Raw genomic sequence first — 21940 nt, forward strand, 5'->3', positions numbered from 1 at the left:
CTCCACCATGTGAGGTATTGATCTCTTTCTTTCCTGCCAGTCTGGAAATCAGCCCCCAGAATGTGGATGTCAATGTGCACCCCACGAAGCACGAAGTTCACTTCCTGCACGAGGACAGCATCCTGGAGCGGGTGCAGCAGCATGTTGAGAGCAAGCTCCTGGGCTCCAACTCCTCCAGGACGTACTTCACCCAGGTGAGCTGCTGTTGTCCCTCTGTGTGTCTGCCACCTTCAGATGTGCTGGCCAGACATGAGAGCCCACATTTTGCCTGTTGCTTTAGGACTTTCTTTCCAAGTATTTGATAGTTTTCTTTTAGTAGCATTTCTGTCTTTGACCCTAACTGAAGATATCGTCATGTTATCCCTGGGCCTGGCGTCATAAGGCCTGGTTTCTTCTCATTCTGCTTCCATGTAGGACCTTCACCTGACTTCCTAGGAAGATGAGCTGTCTGAAACAGAATAGGGCTCATTTTCCATGTTTGTTTCTCCCCTGGAGATGTTGAGAAAGAGGCTGATCCCACATACACAGGGCAGAGTGGAGGGGCTGGGCCCAGGGAGGTACTGGATCAGAGGGCCTGCCTCTGTCTGGGGGTGCACAGCCCAGGAGCAGTGCTGAATGGCAGGGTCCAGACTGAGAGCTGTGGCATCCTCAGGCTACTTTATCTCCCTGCCAGCAGCAGGCCATCCCAGCCCCTGACTTTTGGGCCTTGGAGTCACCTTCTGCCTGTTCCCCAGCTTGTGCTTTGCAGTTCACTGTCCCCAGCCAGTGCAGCAAAAGCCCTGGTTTGCAGTGAAGCCATTGGTATTGAAATCAGGAACCCTGGGGACAAGCTGTTTCACTGTTCTGGACTTTAGAATTCCTGATTGCAAAGTAGTTGTGTTAATTTTTGCTTCCTAAAACCCACCTGTGGTATTACATAGGCAAATATACTGCAAGGGTTTTAAATTGTCCATGAAAAATGGTTTTTCCTTTTTGAGAAAAGTTGCTACTTTAACTTTGTATTATTTTACTCTTTATTATTAAATATTTTGAAACAGAATATTTCTAAAAGTAGATAATGCAAAAATATCCATGTCCCCAACACCCAGCTTCATATTGTTTTCTTCCTCCCACTTTGGGGTGAGGAAAAGAGAATTTTAAAGCACATTTCAGGCATTTATTTTTTTACTTTCTTCTCTATTGTGCATTTTAAAGTATTTTTCTATAGTCCAGGGTCCTTTTTTAGTTGATAAAATGCATAGTAATATAATTTAATATCCAGTTCATATTCCAATGTGCCAATTGTCCAAAAGAGATCCTTTTGTAATAGCTTTGTTTAAATCTGTGTCCAATTAAGTTCGACTCATTATGTTTGGTTATTAGATCTTAGATTTTCTTTTTTTTTTTATTCTCACCCGAGGACACTTTTTGTTATTTTGTCCAGATAGAGTGGGAGGGAGAGAGAGAGAGAGAAACATCGACGTGAAAGGGACACATCGAGTGGTTGCCACCTACATGACCCAACCAAGGCCGGGGACAAACTGCAACCGAGGTACGTGCCCCCTTAGCGGGAACCGAACCCGGGTCTCTCTGGACCACAGGCCAACGCTCTAACCGCTGAGCCAAACTGGCCAGGGCGGTTATTAGATCTTTTAAATCTCTTTTAAGTGTCTTTGAGACTAGAAGTCACCACCCTTTGTTCACATTGGCTTATTCTAAAGGTTTCCTGTAAAATAATACACGTTTTGGATTGGCTGCTTCTTGGAGTCATTTAACTTGTTCTAGTCCTACATATTTCCTAAAAACTGGAAATTAGATCTAGAGGCATGATTATATTTAGATTTAAAATTTTGTTTTACAAGAATTCTTGGTAGATGAAGTCCTGTACTTTCTGTTCCATCCCAGCAGGAGGCGCATACTGACTTGTTATGTCATTTTGGTGATTCAGCTGGTGACAGTCTGATTCCTTCATTATAAATCTCTCTATTGATATTTAGCTTAATGGTTTCACCATCATGGGTGGTCATTACCGGAATCAGTTATTTTCTTAGGATTGCAAGATTATGATTTTCGATTTTATCGTTTTTACTGTGGTAATTAGAATTCTTCTAACGTTCCCTCATTTGTTAGAGCTATTTGGTTATCCTGAAATAGTTCATATTAGAAAGTAAGGATAACTGCTTAATTCTATCCTTTTATATATCAGTTTGCAAAGGAATGAGTTGTTCTAGCAGTCTCCAATGATATTTAATGACTTTTTCCTCTCTTTCTGTCTCTTCCTCTCTCTCTCTCTCCATCTTCCTTCCTCCCTCCCCACCTTTTTCTTTTTCTCTTAGTGTGTCATAGCTGTTAACAAGGCAGTATAATTTAAGCAGTTGCTATCATTTCTCTGTTTGATGATCAGATTATCCCGTCTTAGACCAACGGAAGCCCCTTCAAACTGCTGTTCTTGTCCTTTTGACCCAGTTCCATCAGTCTTTGATAGTTTGTTTGCTTCAAGCATGACAAGATGTTATAGGTTCCCTTTGTACTTTTCCACTCCATTTCTCCAAGGAGCTCTGATTTATTTTAGTAGGAAATGATATTTAGAGCCTGTAATCTGAGTTGGGGGTTACGGTCCGTATTACTACTGGGTGGTCATTGCTTTTGGACCTTCCCACTGGACAGAACTAGAAAATATGTATATTTAAAAGTAAACAGAATGGTGGTAGCTAAGAGCTGGGAAAGGGGAGAATGGTGAGTTTAATGGGCACAGAGGTTCAGTTTGGGGGATAAAAAAGTCTGGAGATAGCCCTGGCTGGTTTGGCTTAGCAGTTAGAGTGTTGAACTTGAGGACCAAAGAGTTGCTGATTTGATTCCTGGTCAATGGCACCTACCTCAGTTGCGGATTCGAACCCCGGTCCTGGTCGGGGTCATGCTAGTGGCAACCAATTGATGTGTCTCTTTCACATCGATGTTTCTCTTTCTCTCTCTTCCTCCCTCCTTCCCAGTGTATCTGAAAATCAATGGAAAAATATCCCCAGGTGAGGATTTAAAAAAATAGTCTGGAGATGGATGGTGGTGATGGTTGTTGCACAACAGTGTGAATGTACTTAACGCCACAGAACTGTACACTTAGAAATGATTAAATGGTAAATTTTGTGCTATATTTCACAATAAAAAATAAAATCCTGTTATGGCACCAAAAAAACAAAAGCTAAAAATATTCAAACTTTATACCAATATTTCCATTTCAAACCAATTTTAAGGTATAAGGATTTTGCTGAGTTTTTAAATTTTACATGTGTATATCTTTATTTTTTATTTTTTTTTCTCTTCAAATCTTTATTTTTGGATGTAAAATGTATTACAGATGTTCCACATTTTTCCCCCATTGATCCCCTCCTCCCCACTCCCGTCCCCCTCCCACCTTTACCCACACTATTGTCTGTGTCCATTGGTTATGCATATAAGTTCTTTGGTTTATTTCTTCCCACCCCCCCAACCCCTTTCCCTTTGAGGTTTGTCAGTCTAGCAATGAATTTGTGCTTCTTAATCCCATCACCTTTTTCACCCATTCCCCCAACCCCCTTCCCAACTGGCAACCAACAAAATGTTCTCTGTATCTATGAGAATGTTTCTGTTCTTCCTGTTCATTTTGTTTGTAGATTCCATTGTTGATAGATATGTATTCACTGCCATTTTGTTTGTTCATATATTTTATCTTTTTCTTCAAAAAGACCCTTCATCATTTCATATAATAACAGTTTGGTGGTGATGAACTCCTTTAACTTTTTCTTGTCTGGGAAAGTTTTTATATGTCCATCAATTCTAAATGACAGCTTTGCAGGATAGAGTAATTTTGGTTGTAGGTTCTTGGTTTTCATCACTCTGAATATTTCTTGCCACTCCCTTCTAGCCTGCAAAGTTTCTTTTGAGAAATCAGCTGACAGTCTAATGGGTACTCCCTTGTAGGTAACTAGCTGCCTTTCTCTTGCTGCTTTTAAGATTCTCTCTTTGTCTTGAACCTTTTGCATTTTGATGATGATGTGTCTTGGTGTGTGCCTCTTGGGGTTCATCTGTTTGGGACTCTCTGTGCTTCCTGGACTTGTATGTCTGTTTCCTTCACCAAGTTAGGAAAGTTTTCTGCCATTATTGTTTCAAACAGGTTTTCGAGTTCTTGTTCTCTCTCTTCTCCTTCGGGCACCCCCAAGATGCGAATGTTGGCACGCTTGAAGTTGTCCCAGAGGCTCCTTACACTATCCTCATTTTTTTGGATTCTTTTTTCTTTTTGCTGTTCTGATTGGGGATTTTTTGCTTCCTTATATTCCAAATCGATGGTTTGCTCCTTGGATTTACATACTCTATTATTGAAGCTGTGTAAATTATTCTTTATTTCAGTTAATGCCTCCTTTAATTCTAACTGTGTATCCATGATTTCTAACTGGTCCTTTTTTATGCTCTTGAGGCCCTCACTAAGTTCACTGAGGTCCTCACTAAGTTCATTGAGCATTCTTATAAGCAGTATTTTGAACTCAGTATCTGTCAGGTTGCTTATCCCCCTTTCGCTTCGTTCTTTTATTGGGGTTTTGTTCTGTTCTTTCATTTGGGACCTGTTTCTTTGTCTCCTCATTTTGGCTGCCTCCCTGTGTTTGTTTCAGTGTATTACTTAATGAGAGGTATGGGGCTCGCTGAGACCCGATGCTGCTCGTTTGAAAGAATTTAGGAAAAACCTGAAGCAGGATCCAAGACAGGCCAATCCTATGGTTAAGCAAGTGGCGACAGCTTGGGTGGGCTTGAAAGTTGTGTGGGGAGGGGCGGGGCCTCAGGGAGTCACCAGGGCAGGGCTACCAGTGTGAGCCAGGTTGCTGGAGTCCCAGATATGGCTTCTGTCTGCCGCCCCCGGGAAGGGCTCACCAAAGGAACAAAGGCCTCTGACAGTACGTTTGTCCCCGAGGAAGCCCCCTCTCCAGCCCTCGCTCCAGTGCCAAACACCTCAGTTCTTCCCTGTATGTCTCTGGCGCCCCTCGAGCTGCCTCCCCTCCGAGCTTAGAGGGAGAGAGTCCGGTAAGTCTGTGCGCGGGCCCTTTAGGGAGCTGCCTGGGGCTCCAGCCAGGTCAGCTTCCCTGAGCCTCAGTTTCCGCTGGTTTTTCCAGCCAGAAGTTTTGGGGACTTCTCTTCCTGGCACTGGAACCCTGAACGGGGCACCTGGTGTGGGACAGGGACCCCTCAGTCCTCAGGAAGGACCTTCCCAGCCGCGGGAGCCTCCTGATTTTTATCCGCCTCACGTGGGTGTGGGACCAGCCCGTCTCGCCACCGCCCCGCCGCCTGTCCTACCGGTCTGGATGTAGCTGCTTTTTTTCTTAGTTCCGTAGTTGTACGACTTCCATTCAGCTTGATTTCAGGTGGTTTTGAATGATGGTTGTTCTGTAGTTTAGTTGTAACTTTGATGTGGTTGTGGGAGGACGCGATACCGCGTTTACCTACGCCGCCATCTTGACCGGAAGTTATATCTTTATTTTTATATTTTAAATTTAGGTACAAAGTGCTCCTACAATAATAGTTCTGTAATGATAATCATACTGGTTTTAGCTGCTTCCTCCAGTATGCTCCACCCTGTGACCTGAGCTTCTAGATTCATATTCTGAATCTTCCAACTGTCTTCTTTTCTGTCACAGACTTTGCTGCCAGGTCTTCCTGGCCCCTCTGGGGAGGCGGTTAAATCCACGACAGGAGTGACCGCCTCCTCTGCTTCTGGAAGTGGTGACAAGGTCTATGCCTACCAGATGGTCCGCACAGATGCCCGGGAACAGAAGCTCGATGCCTTTCTGCAGCCTGTAAACAAAGCCAGTCAGCCGCAGGTCACTGTCCCAGCAGACAGGACAGACACTTCCAGTGCCGGGCAGCAAGATGAGGAAATGCTGGAACTCCCAGCTCCCGCTGACCTGGCTGCCAAGAATCAGAGCTTGGAGGGGATCACAACAAAAGGGACTTCAGAAATGTCGGAGAAGAGAGGGTCCTCCTCCAGCCCAGGCAACCCCAGGTATGGCCTTTTGGGAAAAGTGCAGCTTACTTCCTTGTTCTTTAATAAAACAGCCTCTACCTTCATGAACCACTTGCATCTCCTCTCTGCTTGACTCACTATCAGCCTCCAATGGGACAGTGCTGTGGCCTTGTCCACTGTCTGCCTTTGACTATGTCTTGAGAGTCACCCATCATAGTGGCCTTTGAATTATCTTAAATGTCCATGCTCTCAAACATTAGTTTAAAACATCAGGAAAAAAATGAGATTTACTCTTTATTTTTAGTAACGACTTTTTTTTTTGTTACGTGCCCCTAGCAGGAACCGAACCCAGGACTCTCTGGTCCGCAGGCCGACGCTCCAACCGCTGAGCCAAACCGGCCAGGGCTAGTAACGACTTTTGATAAAGCCTCAACAGCAGAGGTGGCAAGAGAGAAGCCTGAAATACCTGGAGGATTCCCTTTCATCCTGCTCAAAGCTGCTTTCACTCCTCTTGGGAGAAACACACTCTGAACTCAGATTATGAAACCCCCTGAAGCACATGAGCTAGTGGTGAGCGAGGGTGGAGAGAGAAGGCAGAACAACAGGAAGAACACATGTCATTGCATTGTGAGCATTTCCATCTTCAGTCTGCAGATTCTTGAAAGACATCCTGCTGAGATCTGTGAGGTGCAGGTACTGAGCCTGAAGCTCAGGGTCATCTGCCCAAGGCTGGACATCCACTTGGTGGCTGACCACCAGAACCCTGCACTAACTGGCCATTGGAAATTGGACAAGTTCTTTAACTCTAGTTCACTCACTTCTGGGTTCTGGGTCCGTCTAGCGAGACAACGTCTAAGGATTTTTTCCAGAGAATAATAAAAGATGCTAACATCTATTGAGCATCCACTGTGTGCCACATACATTATCTCATCTTATGTTCTTTTTATCTCATCTTATGTTCTTTTTTTTTTTTTTTTTTATCCTCACCCAAGGACATTTTTCCATTTTTTGTTCAGATAGAGTGGGAGGGAGAGAGAGGAAGAGAGAGAGAGAAACATCGACGTGAAAGGGACACATTGAGTGGCTGCCACCCGCACGACCAGCCAGGGCCGGGGACAAACTGCAACCGAGGTACATGCCCTTAGCGGGAACCAAACCCGGGTCTCTCCGGACCGCAGGCCGACGCTCTAACCTCTGAGCCAAACCGGCCAGGGCTCATCTTATGTTCTTAACAGCCTTGCTGGGGAAGTATTACATTTCTGTTTATTACCAAGGAAATTTATAACACACGCTATTTAACCACCCAGCAAAGGAACTCTTTTAAAACTGTAAATCAGATTGTATTACTCCTCTGATGAAAACCAGTGGCTTCCTGTTGCACTTGGGAGAAAACCCCCTGCTGTTCCTTCAGCCCACCACTGTCCTCTCCTCCGTGGCGTGCTGGCCACGCAGAGCTTCTCTCCTCTGCTCTCACTGTTCCCTGGGCCTAGGAAGACTTTGGCTTCTTGTCACTTAGAGCTCAACTTGAATGTCACCTCTTACCAGAGGCCTTCCTTGTCCATTTTATGTATTTTTAAAAAATTTTTTGTTATTGATTTCAGAGAGAGAGAGGAAGCGAGAGGGAGATCAAGACATCGATGAGAGAGAACATTAAATGGCTACCTCCTGCATGTCCCCCACTGGGGATTGGGCTCACAACCTGGGCATGTTCCCTAACTGGGGATCGAACCAGTGACCTCTTGGTGATTGGGTCGACGCTCAACCACTGAACCACACCAGCCGGGCATTGTCCATTTAATGTTCTCTCTCTCTCACTCCCCCAGCGTTCTATTGTTACCTTGTTTTATTTTCTTCATGGCATTTGTTGCTACTTAAATAATCTATTTTCTGTTGCTGTTTGACACCCCAACTAGAAAGCAAGGATCCTGATGGCAGACCCCTTGTCTGTTTTGTTCATGGCTCTATGTAGTTGGTATTATAACTGTGTCTGATGGGTAGGTAGATGGAGCACTGAATGAATGAGACTTGGGAAGGTCAGCTCACCTGCCCAGGGGCCTGCGGCTCTATAGGGCCGAGCTAGAGTCCAGAGTCCTGCTGTGTGCAGAGCCAGCTGCTGGGACCTGAGGGTTGACAGACTGGTTTTGCTGGCCTGCCACCAGGATCCCTCTCCAGATGTGCAGAGCCAGCACAGAGAAGCTGCTCCCTTCTCCAAAATGCCGGATACCAAATTGGGCTGAATTACTTATTTTTTTAATTTAGAAAGAATAGTCATGATTTGCAAGTTCCTTACCTTTAATGCAGGAAGAGACATCGGGAAAGCTCTGATGTGGAAATGGTGGAAGATGAGTCCCGAAAGGAAATGACAGCAGCTTGCACCCCCCGGAGAAGGATCATTAACCTCACCAGTGTTCTGAGTCTCCGGGAAGAAATTAATGAGCGGGGGCATGAGAGTACGTAAGTGCCGAAGTCTGCTGGGGACTCCGAGGGCTGGAACTGCTAACGCTTGCTTTGGAAATGCAGGATGTACTCGGGGTAGGATAGCCACTGCAGCGTGCTGAGCAGACCTCCCTTCCTTTCCTACCCCACAGCAGCAGCAGCTCAAAGGCAATTTTAACTGGGAGAGAAGGGAAAAATAGTCTTTGTTTTTAATTGGAATTAATTGGTATTCTCATTAAACCACAGGAGCCAGAAAAAAGCCATCATTTAAATAACCTTCAGTTTGTTTCCTAACTTAAAGCAAAACTCTACTCCTGTGGGCTGGCTGGGGTGTGCTGTTGCTGAAAGTGACAGACTTTGAGGGCCCCGAGTTCACATCCGGGCCCTCCGGGCCCTCCCACTGCTCCGTGACCTTAGACTCATGACTTAACCCTTTCATACCTCAGTTTGTCCTCATCTGTAAAATGAGATTAATTTTACCCTTGAAGATTATTGTGTTGATCACAGATAAAAGGTAAGTAAAACACTTGTTACAGAGGAAGCAATCAATAGGTATTTTTATATCCTGAAGACAAGGTTATCATTATCATTATCACCATTATCATCTTCCTCAGAAGTAGCTTTCCAGAATACCCGAGTGTATGACCCCCTTCTGGTGCCTGTTACGTCAAACCAACTTTATGGTTTTAGGAAATAGAAGGGGCTAGTCCTCTCCCAGGGACGACCTGACCCGGGGCTTGAGGTGTGGAACAGCAACTTGTCCCTGACAGCACTGACCCCACTTGGCGAGCCGGACAGTCCTGCTCCAGGTTGGGCACCACTGCTCCGGGCTCCAGGGGACAGAGTCTTGAGTGTTTACATCGGGTAGCTTGGCTCTTCCTTTTTTCATCTGTAACACATTTCTTGGTTAAAATAGTTACATTTCAACACTGCTATAACATGTATCCTAAAATATGATAACCTAGGTTAACTTTGAACGGAAATGGGTGGCTGAAGAGCAACTGAGCACCTTTCCCAGGAATCCACAGCCTTCTAGAACAGCTGCTCTGACTCGGACCTCTGACACGCTTCTGTCCCGGTCACCGCGGTCTGAGCACATTCAGGAAAGCCTCCATTTGCCTTTCCTTGTTCAGTCTCTTTTCTTAGCACTCTGGGCTTTTGAGTGCATGTGGGGAAAATATAGGGTGTCGCCGCTGTTGGGAGGCTGAAAACTTCCTGTGTCTACGGATTTGCCAGTCTTGGAAGTAGCTACCACTTGGCTTCTGGTTTTTGTTTCCATGAAGATTTGCTCCAGTTGCTCCTTCCCTCTGGTCCTGGGTTTCCAGCTGGGAGCTTTTAAAGCCATTTTAAATAATGTAAGAACAGTGAGCTGATACTTGATGTATTTAGCAGTCTTCCTCACAGTAATGTTAATGGACTCCCTCAGATATGGAATTTATGAAGTTTCCTTTAAGGGTTTATATCCCTCGTGCAAAGCAGGCTGAATAGACCCATTTATTTAAGTCATAATTTCAGTGAGTTTCTGAACAGGTGAAAACTGTTTTCAGTGCACTGTAAAAGTAACGTGCGTCAGGTTTGCAGGTTTGGAGTCCATTTCTGAGGCTAAGAGGATGAATCTAACTGTTCTAAAATTGTGTATTTACACACGTCATCTCATGTAATTCTAGAATAGTCATGTGAGGGAGAAAGAGAAAGGGGAGAAGCTGTTCTCTCTGCTTTAGAGATGAGGACATGGAAGGGAAGACGGTGAGGACAGATTAGTTGGAACATCCCAGGTACATGGGTGGGTTGTCACGGGCACTGCCTGGATGCAGGGATGCCCACTCAGTGTTTAGATGCAGAACTAGGTGAGCTGTCTCTGCGGGACAAGCACTGATTCTGACCCCTCAGACAGGCTGGTATATGCAGACACACGGTATGGGGTCTCACAGAGGGAGTAGCGAGCGTGTGATGTGGGGGTGGGTTGAACACTGCCTTTGGAGCCAGAACTCTGTGATGCTCCTGCCAGTCAGCCATCCGTGGCCAGGGGGAAACATGTTCACTGTCCAGGGCCTCATTCTCCGCTCTGTAAATGATGTACTACTGGACTGTTGGATGAACACCTAAGATGCCATGTGCAAGCTTTGTAAGCTTCACGCCTCTGCTCAAGGGGAGGGGCCTCTGCCTCAGGGCCCCTCCGCTGGCATGTGGTTTCCATCCATAGCCCCTGGCAGGGGAAGCTGGTTGTCTTTGAGTTTATTGCTGTACAGGTATTTCTTGGAAGCTTGGATTTGGTGAGGTAGGCCATTCACCTTAATAGACCAGCCGCCTGGCTGCTCCCCTGGCCCAGGAGAGACATAGAGCATTTTCCTTGTGATGACATTCTAGTTGCATTTAATGTCTGAGCAGGGATCATGTCTTGAGCTCACTGCTGCATCCTAGGTGCCCAGCAGAGTGTGCCCTGCACGTGGGCCCATTAAGTCTTTGCTAAAGGAGTAAGTGATCGAGAGCAGCAGCCTGGGAGGTGACACCCAACCATCTTTATCCTGAGAGGATGTCCAAGTTGAACGCTCAGATGACTGGGTTAGAGACCGGTGGATTTACCCATTCCTGGTGGGCACACAGTCAATCTCAAATGAGGTTAATTTTGGCCCAGTAGCCAGTCAGGTAGGTGTTCCATGGAATTGGGCTCATCTGAGATTAATAATGACTGAATTTACGTGTTGCTAGTCCCATAATTTTGAACCTATAAATTGATGAGGACAAGGAGTGCCCTGAGTTATTTGCTGTCATTTGAATGTGAAAGTGTGTTTTATCCACGATTTTATTTTCTTGGTCTTTGGTGAACAGTCCTAGGTCTAAATGTATATATTCACATTGTTTGTCACCAGATGACAGTTTCTTTGGTACATGATGTCAGTTCAGCAGACACTTGTCAAGTTTCTTCTCAGTACAGAATGTGCCATGCCAAGCCCCGAGGCAGGAAGGGAGCTGAATGAACCATGCTGAGACCAAGCCTCCATTGTGAACTCAGATGTGGTTTGGCTTGGAAGCACAGAAGGATTTTGTCCCATTTTGCTGCTAGCACAATGGCAGGGAGATGCCCACAGACTTCATGTGCTGTGGGGATATTTGGGGAAGGATGAAATGGAGGCCCTTTAAGTCCTGATAAGAGGCTGGAGGGGTCTAAATAGCCTCATGAAGCTCAGTTAGAAGAGCCCTGCCTATCTTCGTTGATTTGCTGCCTGGATGAAATGAACTCTGGAGCCCCTGGGGAGCTGACCCCCCCCCTCCCCAACCTGCACACGGGCAAGGCCACACTGCAGTAGCTGTGGAAGCACCAGAGCATCCGTGACAGGTCTGTGTGGAAAATCTCCGACCCTTTCTTAGTGGATCACGCCGCTTTCTCTTTTCTCCAGTGCTTCATTAGTCAACATTATTTGATGTTCTCCAGCTTTTAAAATACTAATTTTTCCACCCACGCAGAACATCCTGCAGAGACATTGAGTTTCCAGTGGGAACAGAGGGGAAGACTTATTCTAAAAATGAAGAAACTAAGCTTCTTTTTATGGGGTGAGCAGGGAGTGTACTAGAGCTTCTGTAACAATAGAACTCACTTGTGCCCAAGCTTAAAAAGTATAGTAAAAATGTGATGCAGGCTTGTTGCTGTCCCCAACACCCTTGCCCTCTGGGCTCCAGACCTTCTTCTCCTAGCCCTCTTTATGGTGGTGGTGTTTTTGTTGTTGTTAATCCTCACCCGAGGATACTTTTTCTGTTGAGGATATTTTTTCCATTGATTCGTAGAGTGGAAGGGAGGGAGGGAGGGAGGGAGGAAGGGAGGGAGGGAGGGAGGGAGGGAGGGAGGGAGGGAGGGAGGGAGGGAGGGAGGGAAACATTGATGCTAAGAGGCACATTGGTTGCCTCCCACACGCACCCAAACTAGACCCAGGGATTGAACCAGAAATCCAGGTAGGAATCAAACCCGCAACCCTTCAGTCTGTGGGCCAATGCTCTAACTACTGAGCCAAACTGGCTAGGGCTATGGTGATATATATATACACAACACATACATATATACACACACACACAACTGCAAAATCGTATTTAGACAATATATGTAGGATTTATAGAAGGAAACAAATTAACACGTGCTTAAAGAAACAAACATTGCCATCACCTTTGAAGCTCTTATGTCTTTCTTCCCTGTCCCATCTGTGTGTGTATACACACACACACACGCGCATGCACACACACATGTACCTAAAATTCATCCGTCTTATTATGCTCTGATTTACTCTTTCTAGGTGATAGATTCTATTTCATGATTATGCTACGTGTTTGTTCATTCATTTTGCTGGCGAATGGCATTTGGAGGACTCACACAGCCTCATCTCTGTTCTCACACCCCATCCCTTTCCCCATACCTGAGAGAGTCAAGGAGGGCTTGGCACACCTGTTGGGAAGCCCGGCTGCAGGGAGTATACTTAGGAGAGTTACTGCTGGGTCATAAAACGGCAGTTGTTTTCCAGAGGCATCGGATAAATGTACAGTCCCACCATCAGTGTGAAGTTGCATTTGCTCCACTTTTCCTCCAATGTTTGTGAAATGGTATATTGATGGTGGTTTTTATTTACGTTTCCCTGGTTACTGATAAAGTTGAGTAAGTTACATGGAAATATCTTCCCCCAGTTTAGGGCTCATCTGGTATTTGTTCTTATGAAGACTTGTTTTATGAATAGAAATTCTTAGATTTAATGTAGGCAGATTTTATTAATTGTTCTTTACAGATTGGCTTTATCTTATTTAGGAAGTTATTCCTAACCCTAAGATAATTAAATATATGCTCTCCTAAAGTGCCAATACTTAAATTTTATTCCTCCAGGAATTCATCTTTGGTATATGGTATTAGGTTCAGTTTTCACATGATCAGCTCATATTCCATAATACATTGTGGTGTCAGTTTGTTTGGATTCAGCAAGTAGTATTTGCTCATACTTCTTTCTCTCTGACCTTTCCTGGTCTGCCCTAAGTGCATCCTTCAGGGGGCTGTGGGTGGCAAACTGAGTTTTGCTTTGTCTAACTCATCCTTTTTTTTTTTTTCTGGATTTAAAATTTGAGATTGTCAATTATTTTTTTAGTGCCTTGAAGGTGTTCTTCTATAACTTTTTGGCTTCTAGTGTTGAAAATTCAGCTATCGGTCTTATAGTTTATTACTTTCTGGGAAATCTCTCTTTCGTCTCTGACTGCTCTTAATATCTTTCTTTAGTGACCTACAATCTCTCTGTCTGGTGTGGATTGTGCCTCGCTTGGTGTCTTGCATCTCTTCTCTTTTCCACTCGGTTTGTCTCTTCTCTGCTGCATTCTGGACTATTTTTTTTTTTTTTTATCCTCACCCGAGGACATTTTTCCATTTTTTGTTCGGATAGAGTAGGAGGGAGAAAGAGGAAGAGAAAGAGAGAGAGAAACATTGACGTGAAAGGGACACATCAAGTGGCTGCCTCCTGCACGACTCCAACCCGGGCCGGGGTCAAACTGCAACTGAGGTACATGCTCTTAGCGGGAACTGAACCCTGGTCTCCCTGGATCACAGGCCAATGCTCTAACTGCTGAGCCAAACCGGCCAGGGCTGGAAGATTTCTTTAGATTGACCGTCTAGTTAACTACCTTGCCAACTTTGTCTAATCCAGCGGTTCTCGATCTGTGGGTCACGACCCCTTTGGAGGTCGAACAACCCTTTCACAGGGGTCGCCTAAGACCATCAGAAAACATACTTCCAATGGCGATTCATAGCAGTAGCAAAATTACAGTTATGAAGTAGCAACGAAAATAATTTTATGGCTGAGGGTCACCACAACATGAGGAACTGTATTAAGGGCCACGGCATTAGGAAGGTTGAGAACCACTGGTCTAATCTGTTAAGTCTGTCTTGATTTTTAATTTCAATTAGTTTTCATAATTTTTAGAAATTTTATTTGGTTCTTTTGGAAATGTCCCTGATCATTTTGATAGTCTCCTGCTACTCACTGTTTTAATAACTCTTAAGCATACTGAACATACTTACTTATTTTATCTTCTTTGCTGGTATTTCCAGTCTCTGAAACTTTTGCAGGTAGGATTCTGTGATTTCTTCTGGATTCTAGTTATTGGTGCCTTGTTTCATGCTTTTTGTAATTTCTGACTGCTAGTTCCTGGTACTTCATCTGTGAGGAATTATTTGAAGCATGGATTGAAGATGGATTTCTTGAGAGAAATTTTTTTTTTTTTAATTTTTTTATCCTCACCCGAGGATATTTTTCCATTTTTTGTACAGATAGAGTGGGAGGGAGAGAGAGGAAGGGAGAGAGAGAGAGAAACATCGATGTGAAGGGACACATCGAGTGGCTGCCACCCGCACGACCAACCAGGGCCGGGGACAAACTGCAACCGAAGTACGTGCCCTTAGCGGGAATCGAACCCGGGTCTCTCCGGACCGCAGGCCGACGCTCTAACCGCTGAGCCAAACTGGCCAGGGCTCTTGAGAGAAATTTGCATTTGATTCTCACGGGCACCTGGAGGAACAGTCAGCCCTGGAAACTCCTGAGAGTAAAATCTACACTTACGGTTTATGTGAATCCTGTCTGCAAAGAACCAGCATATGGTTAGATTCTCAGGGATGTAACTTCTTTACTCCCAACAACAGGGCTTGAGGCAGCAGCAGTTTTGCTCACTGCCCTTTGTGGGGGTGAGGGGTGGACATGGGATATGTTGGTCCTTCTTTCCCTTCACACTGAGAGTGCAGCCTCGGGGGTCTGTTTCACGTGTTGGGGAAGTGGTCGCCTGATAGGCTCCCCATTTCAAATCATTCCTAGGCTTCTCTTCTCCTTTCTCCACACCTCAGAGTCTCAGAAACTAAAGTTCATGGTTCCTGAGCTCCTCTGGTGTGTGTGGATGAAGCTGGCTTCAGAGCTCTCCTCACTGCTCATCCTGCGTTGTCTCAGATGTGATTTGTTTTATCATTCCTGACTCTTGTGGCAATCCTTGATGCATTTTGAAATATTAGTTATGTTTGATTCCTCATTTGTGTTCATTTTCAGCAACAAGTTCAGTGCAGGCCTCTTTGATTATTTGTGTCTAGTTTGAGTGCTTGGGCTTTGGGCTGCAAAGAGGTGTCTTTGGGATGGGATGGCACTACTCACCTGTTCTTTTGTTCCCAGCTCTGCAGGAGATGCTGCATAACCACTCCTTTGTGGGCTGTGTGAATCCTCAGTGGGCCTTGGCACAGCATCAGACCAAGTTATACCTTCTCAACACCACCAAACTGAGGTACATCCGTGAGGACGTGAAAAGGGAAGAGCCACTGGAAGAGTGGTCCTGGAGGCACAGGCACAAGTGCTGGCAAGAGCACAGCATGGCCTAGTTGCAAAGGGCCAGGCTTTGAAGTCAGACAGACCTAGGTTCAAATCCAGGCTCAGCCATTCACCATTGATGTGACGGTGGGCAAGTCCCTTTCCAAAACTTTGTCTCAGAATTCTCATCTGTAAATTGGGATAAACTTGCAGGGTTTTTGAGGATAAGAAATGACATGAGAAGCCTGGTGTTTGGTAGGCGCTTGGTGCTCTGTGTTGGCTGCTGTGAATCAGGGGTTGAAGGCTTAGTGCTGGTAGGGAGTTCTAGCATCTGCTGTGATGGGGCTATAGAGAAAGCAGACCTGATAGCTCCTTTCCTCCAGCCTTGGGAATGTAGTGAAGGCTTACTGCAACCACCAGACAAGCCATAGTCGATGAACACAGCGAGGGTGATCCCAGCAGGGCCATTTGCTCAATAATAGCTGGCGACATTTCTATGGATTGTTTCCAAGGACCTTGATAGATGAACTGTTGAGTCTAGAACTGTTGAAATACGTTCTCAAATCAGTAGTACAGATGGGAGGGTGCTGCCACCTTCGCCTACTCGACATCACTTGTCCGCCATGGGGCTCTTTGCCATGAAGCCTGCTCTGGCCTCACAGTGCTGCGTAGCCCTGTGAGTGGGGTAGCCACATGAGATTTGCTCTCCCTAACCTAGAAACTGCCCCAGTCCAGAGCTGACTGTTGGCGCACATTCCTCCTCCGATATTTGGAACTCATTCCTCCTGGGCTTGCAAGCTTCTGGTGCAGCTGTCTTCAGCTCCATTGTCTTTGCTGCGAGATGCTCACTGGGCTTGTGCAGCAACCTGGCTCTTACTCATTTATTGAGTATTCCCCTTGTTTTTTTCTTTCCCAGCATATGTAAGTGCATGATTTCCAAGACTCCAAATTACAGTTGTGTTCAGGTTCTTTCATTTCATAGGTACAATCCAGACCAGTTCCACAATTTCAGCTATTAATAAATGTGAGTGGTTTCCCAGTGAGAAGGTAAAAAAACACAGAGAGAACAGGATCAGAGTGCCGTGTCTACATTCAACTCCTTCCTTTCCCATAGGACAAGTCAGTTATGCACTGGGTGCCTCAGTTTCCCCACAGTAATGCTGGCATAACAGATACTTTGTCTACTTTGAGAAAATGAAATGAAGTCCTTAAACAAGACCTATATGGTTTAAATTGCTTGAGAACTAACTATAGAGTATTACTTATTTCAAGTCTGTTTTTATAAGTAGTTGAGGGTATTGTATATGTCCCAGCTGCTTTTGGAATGCTGCCAGCCAGTGCATCATCCTAAACCATATGCCAGTGTGGTCTAACCCCGCCTGACACCCAGTCCTGATTACTTCAGTCTTCCTGCCCTCCTGTACATTTCACATCGTGTTTAATGGCTAGCTATAAAAAGAAAAGTAGTTTATAGGATTCTAAGTGGGGAAAAGTCAAGGAAACAAAAATTTCTTCAATTTCATTACAGGGCGTGAGGAAACTTTGACACCACCAGGTGGGTGGGGGCAGCACAGGTGACAAAAACCAGACTTGGTCTTAGTGCTCCGACCTGTGTGTGGAGGTCACAGCTCATGTTGGAATCCCAGGTCTTTGCGGGAAAAGATCTTGGTAGACTGTTAGAAGGTTCCCAGCAAGGCAGAACCACCTGTGTCCCAGCCACAGTTCAGGGGTTAGTTCTCCCTTTTGTCCTACTGCTTGGCTCTCAAGTGTGTATTTAGCTTTTCCTTAAAGTCACTTCATTTTTATTTTCAGTGAAGAACTGTTCTACCAGATACTCATATATGATTTTGCCAATTTTGGTGTTCTGAGGTTATCGGTAAGTTTTTTCCTGCTTCTCATTCCTGAAACTTCAACTGGTTATATCTGAAAATAGCAGCTTTACCCGAATATCTTTTTTGTGGTAAATTTTTCTAAATATGCTTAGAATAGTTTTTGTAGTATACAATTTGCATATGGAGGTATCTTTAATTATAATACAGCTTTATGCAAAGAATAACCATTTGGTAGCCAGCTTAAACTAATGTTTATTATTAGAATAGAAATTAATATATCTACTTAGGAAAACTTGGAAAGAGATAAAAATAGAAATAAACATTCTCTAAAGCCCATGACCTAAACACAACCCCAACCAACAATTTTAGTTCATTTCTTCCAAGACTTTTTCATTGCCTAATTTTAGAGTTAAAATCATAACATATCTATGTAGATTCTTATCTTCTTCTTATATGTGGCACACTCTACCAAAAAGCCTTCTGGAATTTTTATTGGGATTGTGTTGATTCTGTAGATCAATTTTGGGAGAAAAATCTTTTGTTAGATTCATCCCTTACTATTTCACATCTTTTGTTGCTATTGTAAATGGCATTTAAAAAAAATTCTAATTGTTTTTTGCTATATAGAGAAATGCAAGTGTTTTTGTACATTGATCTTGTATCTTGCAACCTTATTAAACTCAATAATTAGTAACTTTATCAATTCCAATCAGATTTTCTACAGATGATCATAGCATCTGTGAAGTTTTTTTCTTTCTGTCCGTCCTGGATGCCTTTTCTTTCTTTCTCTTGCTTGGTTACACTTAGAATATTGTTGAATAGAGGTGATGACAGTGGAAATCCTTCTCATTCCTGTTCTCAGGGAGAAAGCATTCAGTCTTTCACCATTAACTGTGCTTTCTGTCATAGGTAGGGTTTTTGCGGATGCCCTTGAAGGTTGAGAAAATTCCCTTCTATTCCTTGTTTGCTTAGAGGAATGGATGTTGAATTTTTGCAAATACTTTTTCTGTATTTGTTAATTGTATGGTTTTTCTTTTTTAGTTAATGTAGTAAATTACATTGATTTTCATATATTAAACCAGTCTTGCGTTCCTGGGACAAACCCTGTTTGTACATGATGTACTATCCTTTCTATGTATTACTGGAATTGATTTAAAATTGTGTTTACAATTCTTGTATCTATGTTCATGAATGATATTGGTTTGTAGTTTTCTTGTATTTTCTTTGTCTGGTTTTGTAAGGGTAATCTGGCCTCATAGAATGAGTTGGGAAGTATCGCCTCCTTTTCCATCATCTGAAAGAGCTTGTGTAGATTTGGTGTTTATTCCTTAAACGTTTGGTAGAATTCACCAGTGAAGCCATCTGGGCCTAGAAATTTCCTCATAGGAAAGTTTTTAACTAAAACTTCTGTTTCTTTCATAGATACAGAGCTATTTAGGTTAACTTCTTCTTGAGTGAGCCTTAGTACCGTTTCTTTCAAGGAACTTGTCCATTTAAGTTTTTCAATTTATTGGCATGAAGTTGTTTATATTTTCTCTTTTGATGGCTATAGATATGTAGTGGTGTAATTTCTCTCATTCCTAATATTGATAATTTATATCTTCTTTTGTCAACTAGATCAATCTAGTTAGGAGTTTGTCAATTTTACTGATCTCAAAGAATTGACTTTTGGTCTCATTGATTTTTCTGGTTTTTTAAATTTTATTTCATTGATATCTGTTCTGATCTTTATTTAGTGAGATGTTTTATGATCCAGAATATGGTCTATGTTGGTAAACGTCCCATGTGCACTTGCAAAGAATTGTATTTTGGTCTCGTTGAATAGAATGTTCTATAAATGATATATCAAGTAGATAGTGATGCTCAAATCTTCTGTATTCTGGCTTTTTGTCTACTTGTTCTGCCTATAATTAAGAAAGGGGTATTGAAACCTCCAGCTGTAACTCTATTTCTCTTTGTAGTTCTGTTAGCTTTTTCCTTTATATTTTAAAGCTGTTATTGAATGTATAAACATTCAGGATTGTTAGGTCCTTTTCATTGGGTCCTCTATTGTCATGTAAAAATAAGAACAGTGTTCTGTGGGTTTATAACCTGTGAAAGGAAAATGTATGACCATAGTAACAATGTCAGAAGAGGATAAATGGAGGAAAATTGAGGCATTTTATTTTTAATAGACTTTAGTGTTCTTCCTAATCAGATGATTTACCTGAAATGTCATTCAATTTAACTAATTCACCCTCCCCATTGCTTCAGTTATGGGTAAGGCAGTAGAAAGAAATGAACTACTTACTTAGTGATGATCTAGCAATGTGAGAGTAAGTGGTTCTTAAAGCGACGCAGAAGGAAAGTGCCTCCTCAGCGCCTCCCCTCCCCCTGTTCAGCAGGCTGTCACATCTCTGTTGAGATGGCCATCAAAGAGGAAGAAGAGGTTTTATGGTGAATTTTCAGTTGTCTTCCTGGGTATGAGTATTAGATTTGTGGGTTCTCACTTCCTGTTGTGATCATGGTTTTGTGGGACTTCGGGCTCCATTTGGATGTGTTAACACTTGCTCCCTCGTGTTCTTGCTCCTTCCTAGGAGCCAGCACCGCTCTTCGACCTTGCCATGCTCGCTTTAGAGAGTCCCGAGAGTGGCTGGACAGAGGAAGATGGTCCCAAAGAAGGACTTGCCGAGTACATTGTTGAGTTTCTGAAAAAGAAGACTGAGATGCTTGCAGACTACTTCTCTTTGGAAATCGATGAGGTGTGTGATGGCCATTTTTACACCTATGCTATATTCTTCAGATAAGAGTCAAGCTCTGTAGTCGGTCCAAAATCAGGATGAGACTCGGTTTTTGCATTTCTAGGTTACACAGTAGTTTTGTCATCCATTCATGGGCATTCCCAGGGTGCAGTGCCCTGACATGAGGGAGGCCAAGTCCCACAGTCCCTGCAGGCCAATGAATGAGCCACTTGCTCTCCCTGTTTCTACCTCTTACCCCTTGATCTTTGGGGCTTCCCTTCTTGAGGTGTTCTTTGGTTGATCCAAAGAAAAGATTGTTCTGCTGTATATCAGGATAAAAAAGCTCGTTTTAAGTGCTTAGCTCTCCTGCCCCCAGTGCCCAGCCTAGTCAAGCACCTGGTCACCAGAATGACAGGCATGAGGACCTGACCTGGAGAAAGCTCTGGAGAAATGTAATTTATTTAAATTAAACTATGATAGCATTATTTCTTGTTCCCTTGTCTTGGCCTTTTTTCCCCACAAGCAGGAAGGGAACCTGATTGGATTACCCCTTCTGATCGACAACTATGTGCCCTCTTTAGAAGGTCTGCCGATCTTCATTCTTCGACTCGCCACTGAGGCAAGTGACTGAGCCAGTACTAAGTATGTAGGCGCGTGGGTGTGTGCTGGAGGGCACAGGGCCCACCTGCATCTGGAATGATGGTGATGAAAGGGTAAAATAGCTAAAGGCCCCTGCTCATCCTCATCTACCCCCAGCAGTATTCAGCAGTTCCAATTTATAGCTTTAATGCCTAGAGTCACATTTAGTTTTCAAGTTGTCTGTGATCTCCATTTAGCAATGAAGCCTGTCTAAAGCACATACCTGTGTTGAGGTATTGAATTCTCTTTGGATCAGGTGAACTGGGATGAAGAAAAGGAATGTTTTGAAAGCCTCAGTAGAGAGTGTGCTATGTTTTACTCCATCCGGAAGCAGTATATAACTGAGGAGTCGACCCTCTCAGGCCAGCAGGTACTGTGGTGTTACTGGTGGCACCCCAGGACTCAAATGGGCCCTCACACAACCTTTAGGAGATAAAACTTGCCCCTCTCTAAATTCCTGGGATTTCAATGCACATAGGACACAGTGGTTGGGTTTATCCATGAATTTATTTCTTCTGCTGGTCTAGAAGGTACCTGCAGAGTGATTTCGCTGTGAAATGTAAAATTATAAGCCATCACAGTGAGGGATGGAGGCTGAGTTAGATTGTCCGGGGCGAGTGGCCCCTATCTCCCTTTGTTGGCCCGAGGGAAGCCAGTCTTCAGATTCTGGACCAGCCTCCCCAGTCCCTCTCAGCTTTTGCCTTACTCTACACCTGACCACTCACTCCTTTGCCAGGAAAGCAGGGCTGTTCTGAGGTCAGGTCCCCAGCTCTCCTTACGGAAGGTCAGCTTGGCACAAAAAGGGCCTGTGTTCCTCATTGTTCTGTCACTTTTTCCAAGTAGGTGACAACGCTCTTCAGTCAGCAGCTGTTTCGGAAGGTTGGATGGGTGGGAGCAGTGGGGGTTGAAAGGGTCTAAGAATCAAAGGGTAGCAGCTTTATGTACATGACCATCCTCAGTGATTACTTACAGTCATCCTCTGAGGGGATGTAACATGCTCGTTTCATAGGGAGGAAACTAAGGGACAGCTGGCCTGCTCAAGGGTTC

The 21940-nt window shown here is 44.1% G+C and overlaps 1 protein-coding gene across 2 annotated transcripts in view; it reads left to right on the forward strand.

Annotated features, from left to right (window-relative positions):
- MLH1 (mutL homolog 1) overlaps positions 1 to 21940 on the forward strand; it is a 38860-nt gene that overhangs the window by 15985 nt on the left and 935 nt on the right. Inside the window, exons 11-18 of one of the 2 annotated variants that reach the window (XM_036266561.1) lie at positions 41 to 194; positions 5637 to 6001; positions 8264 to 8412; positions 15571 to 15679; positions 17515 to 17578; positions 20111 to 20275; positions 20781 to 20873; positions 21150 to 21263. In XM_036266561.1, coding sequence (XP_036122454.1) covers positions 41 to 194; positions 5637 to 6001; positions 8264 to 8412; positions 15571 to 15679; positions 17515 to 17578; positions 20111 to 20275; positions 20781 to 20873; positions 21150 to 21263 — 1213 coding nt within the window. The remainder of the gene's footprint in view (positions 1 to 40; positions 195 to 5636; positions 6002 to 8263; positions 8413 to 15570; positions 15680 to 17514; positions 17579 to 20110; positions 20276 to 20780; positions 20874 to 21149; positions 21264 to 21940) is intronic. The other variant, XM_036266562.1, reaches the window with a different exon arrangement.

This window comes from Molossus molossus, unplaced genomic scaffold, assembly GCF_014108415.1.
Source record: "Molossus molossus isolate mMolMol1 unplaced genomic scaffold, mMolMol1.p scaffold_m16_p_18, whole genome shotgun sequence".
Classification (NCBI taxonomy): Eukaryota; Metazoa; Chordata; class Mammalia; order Chiroptera; family Molossidae; genus Molossus; species Molossus molossus.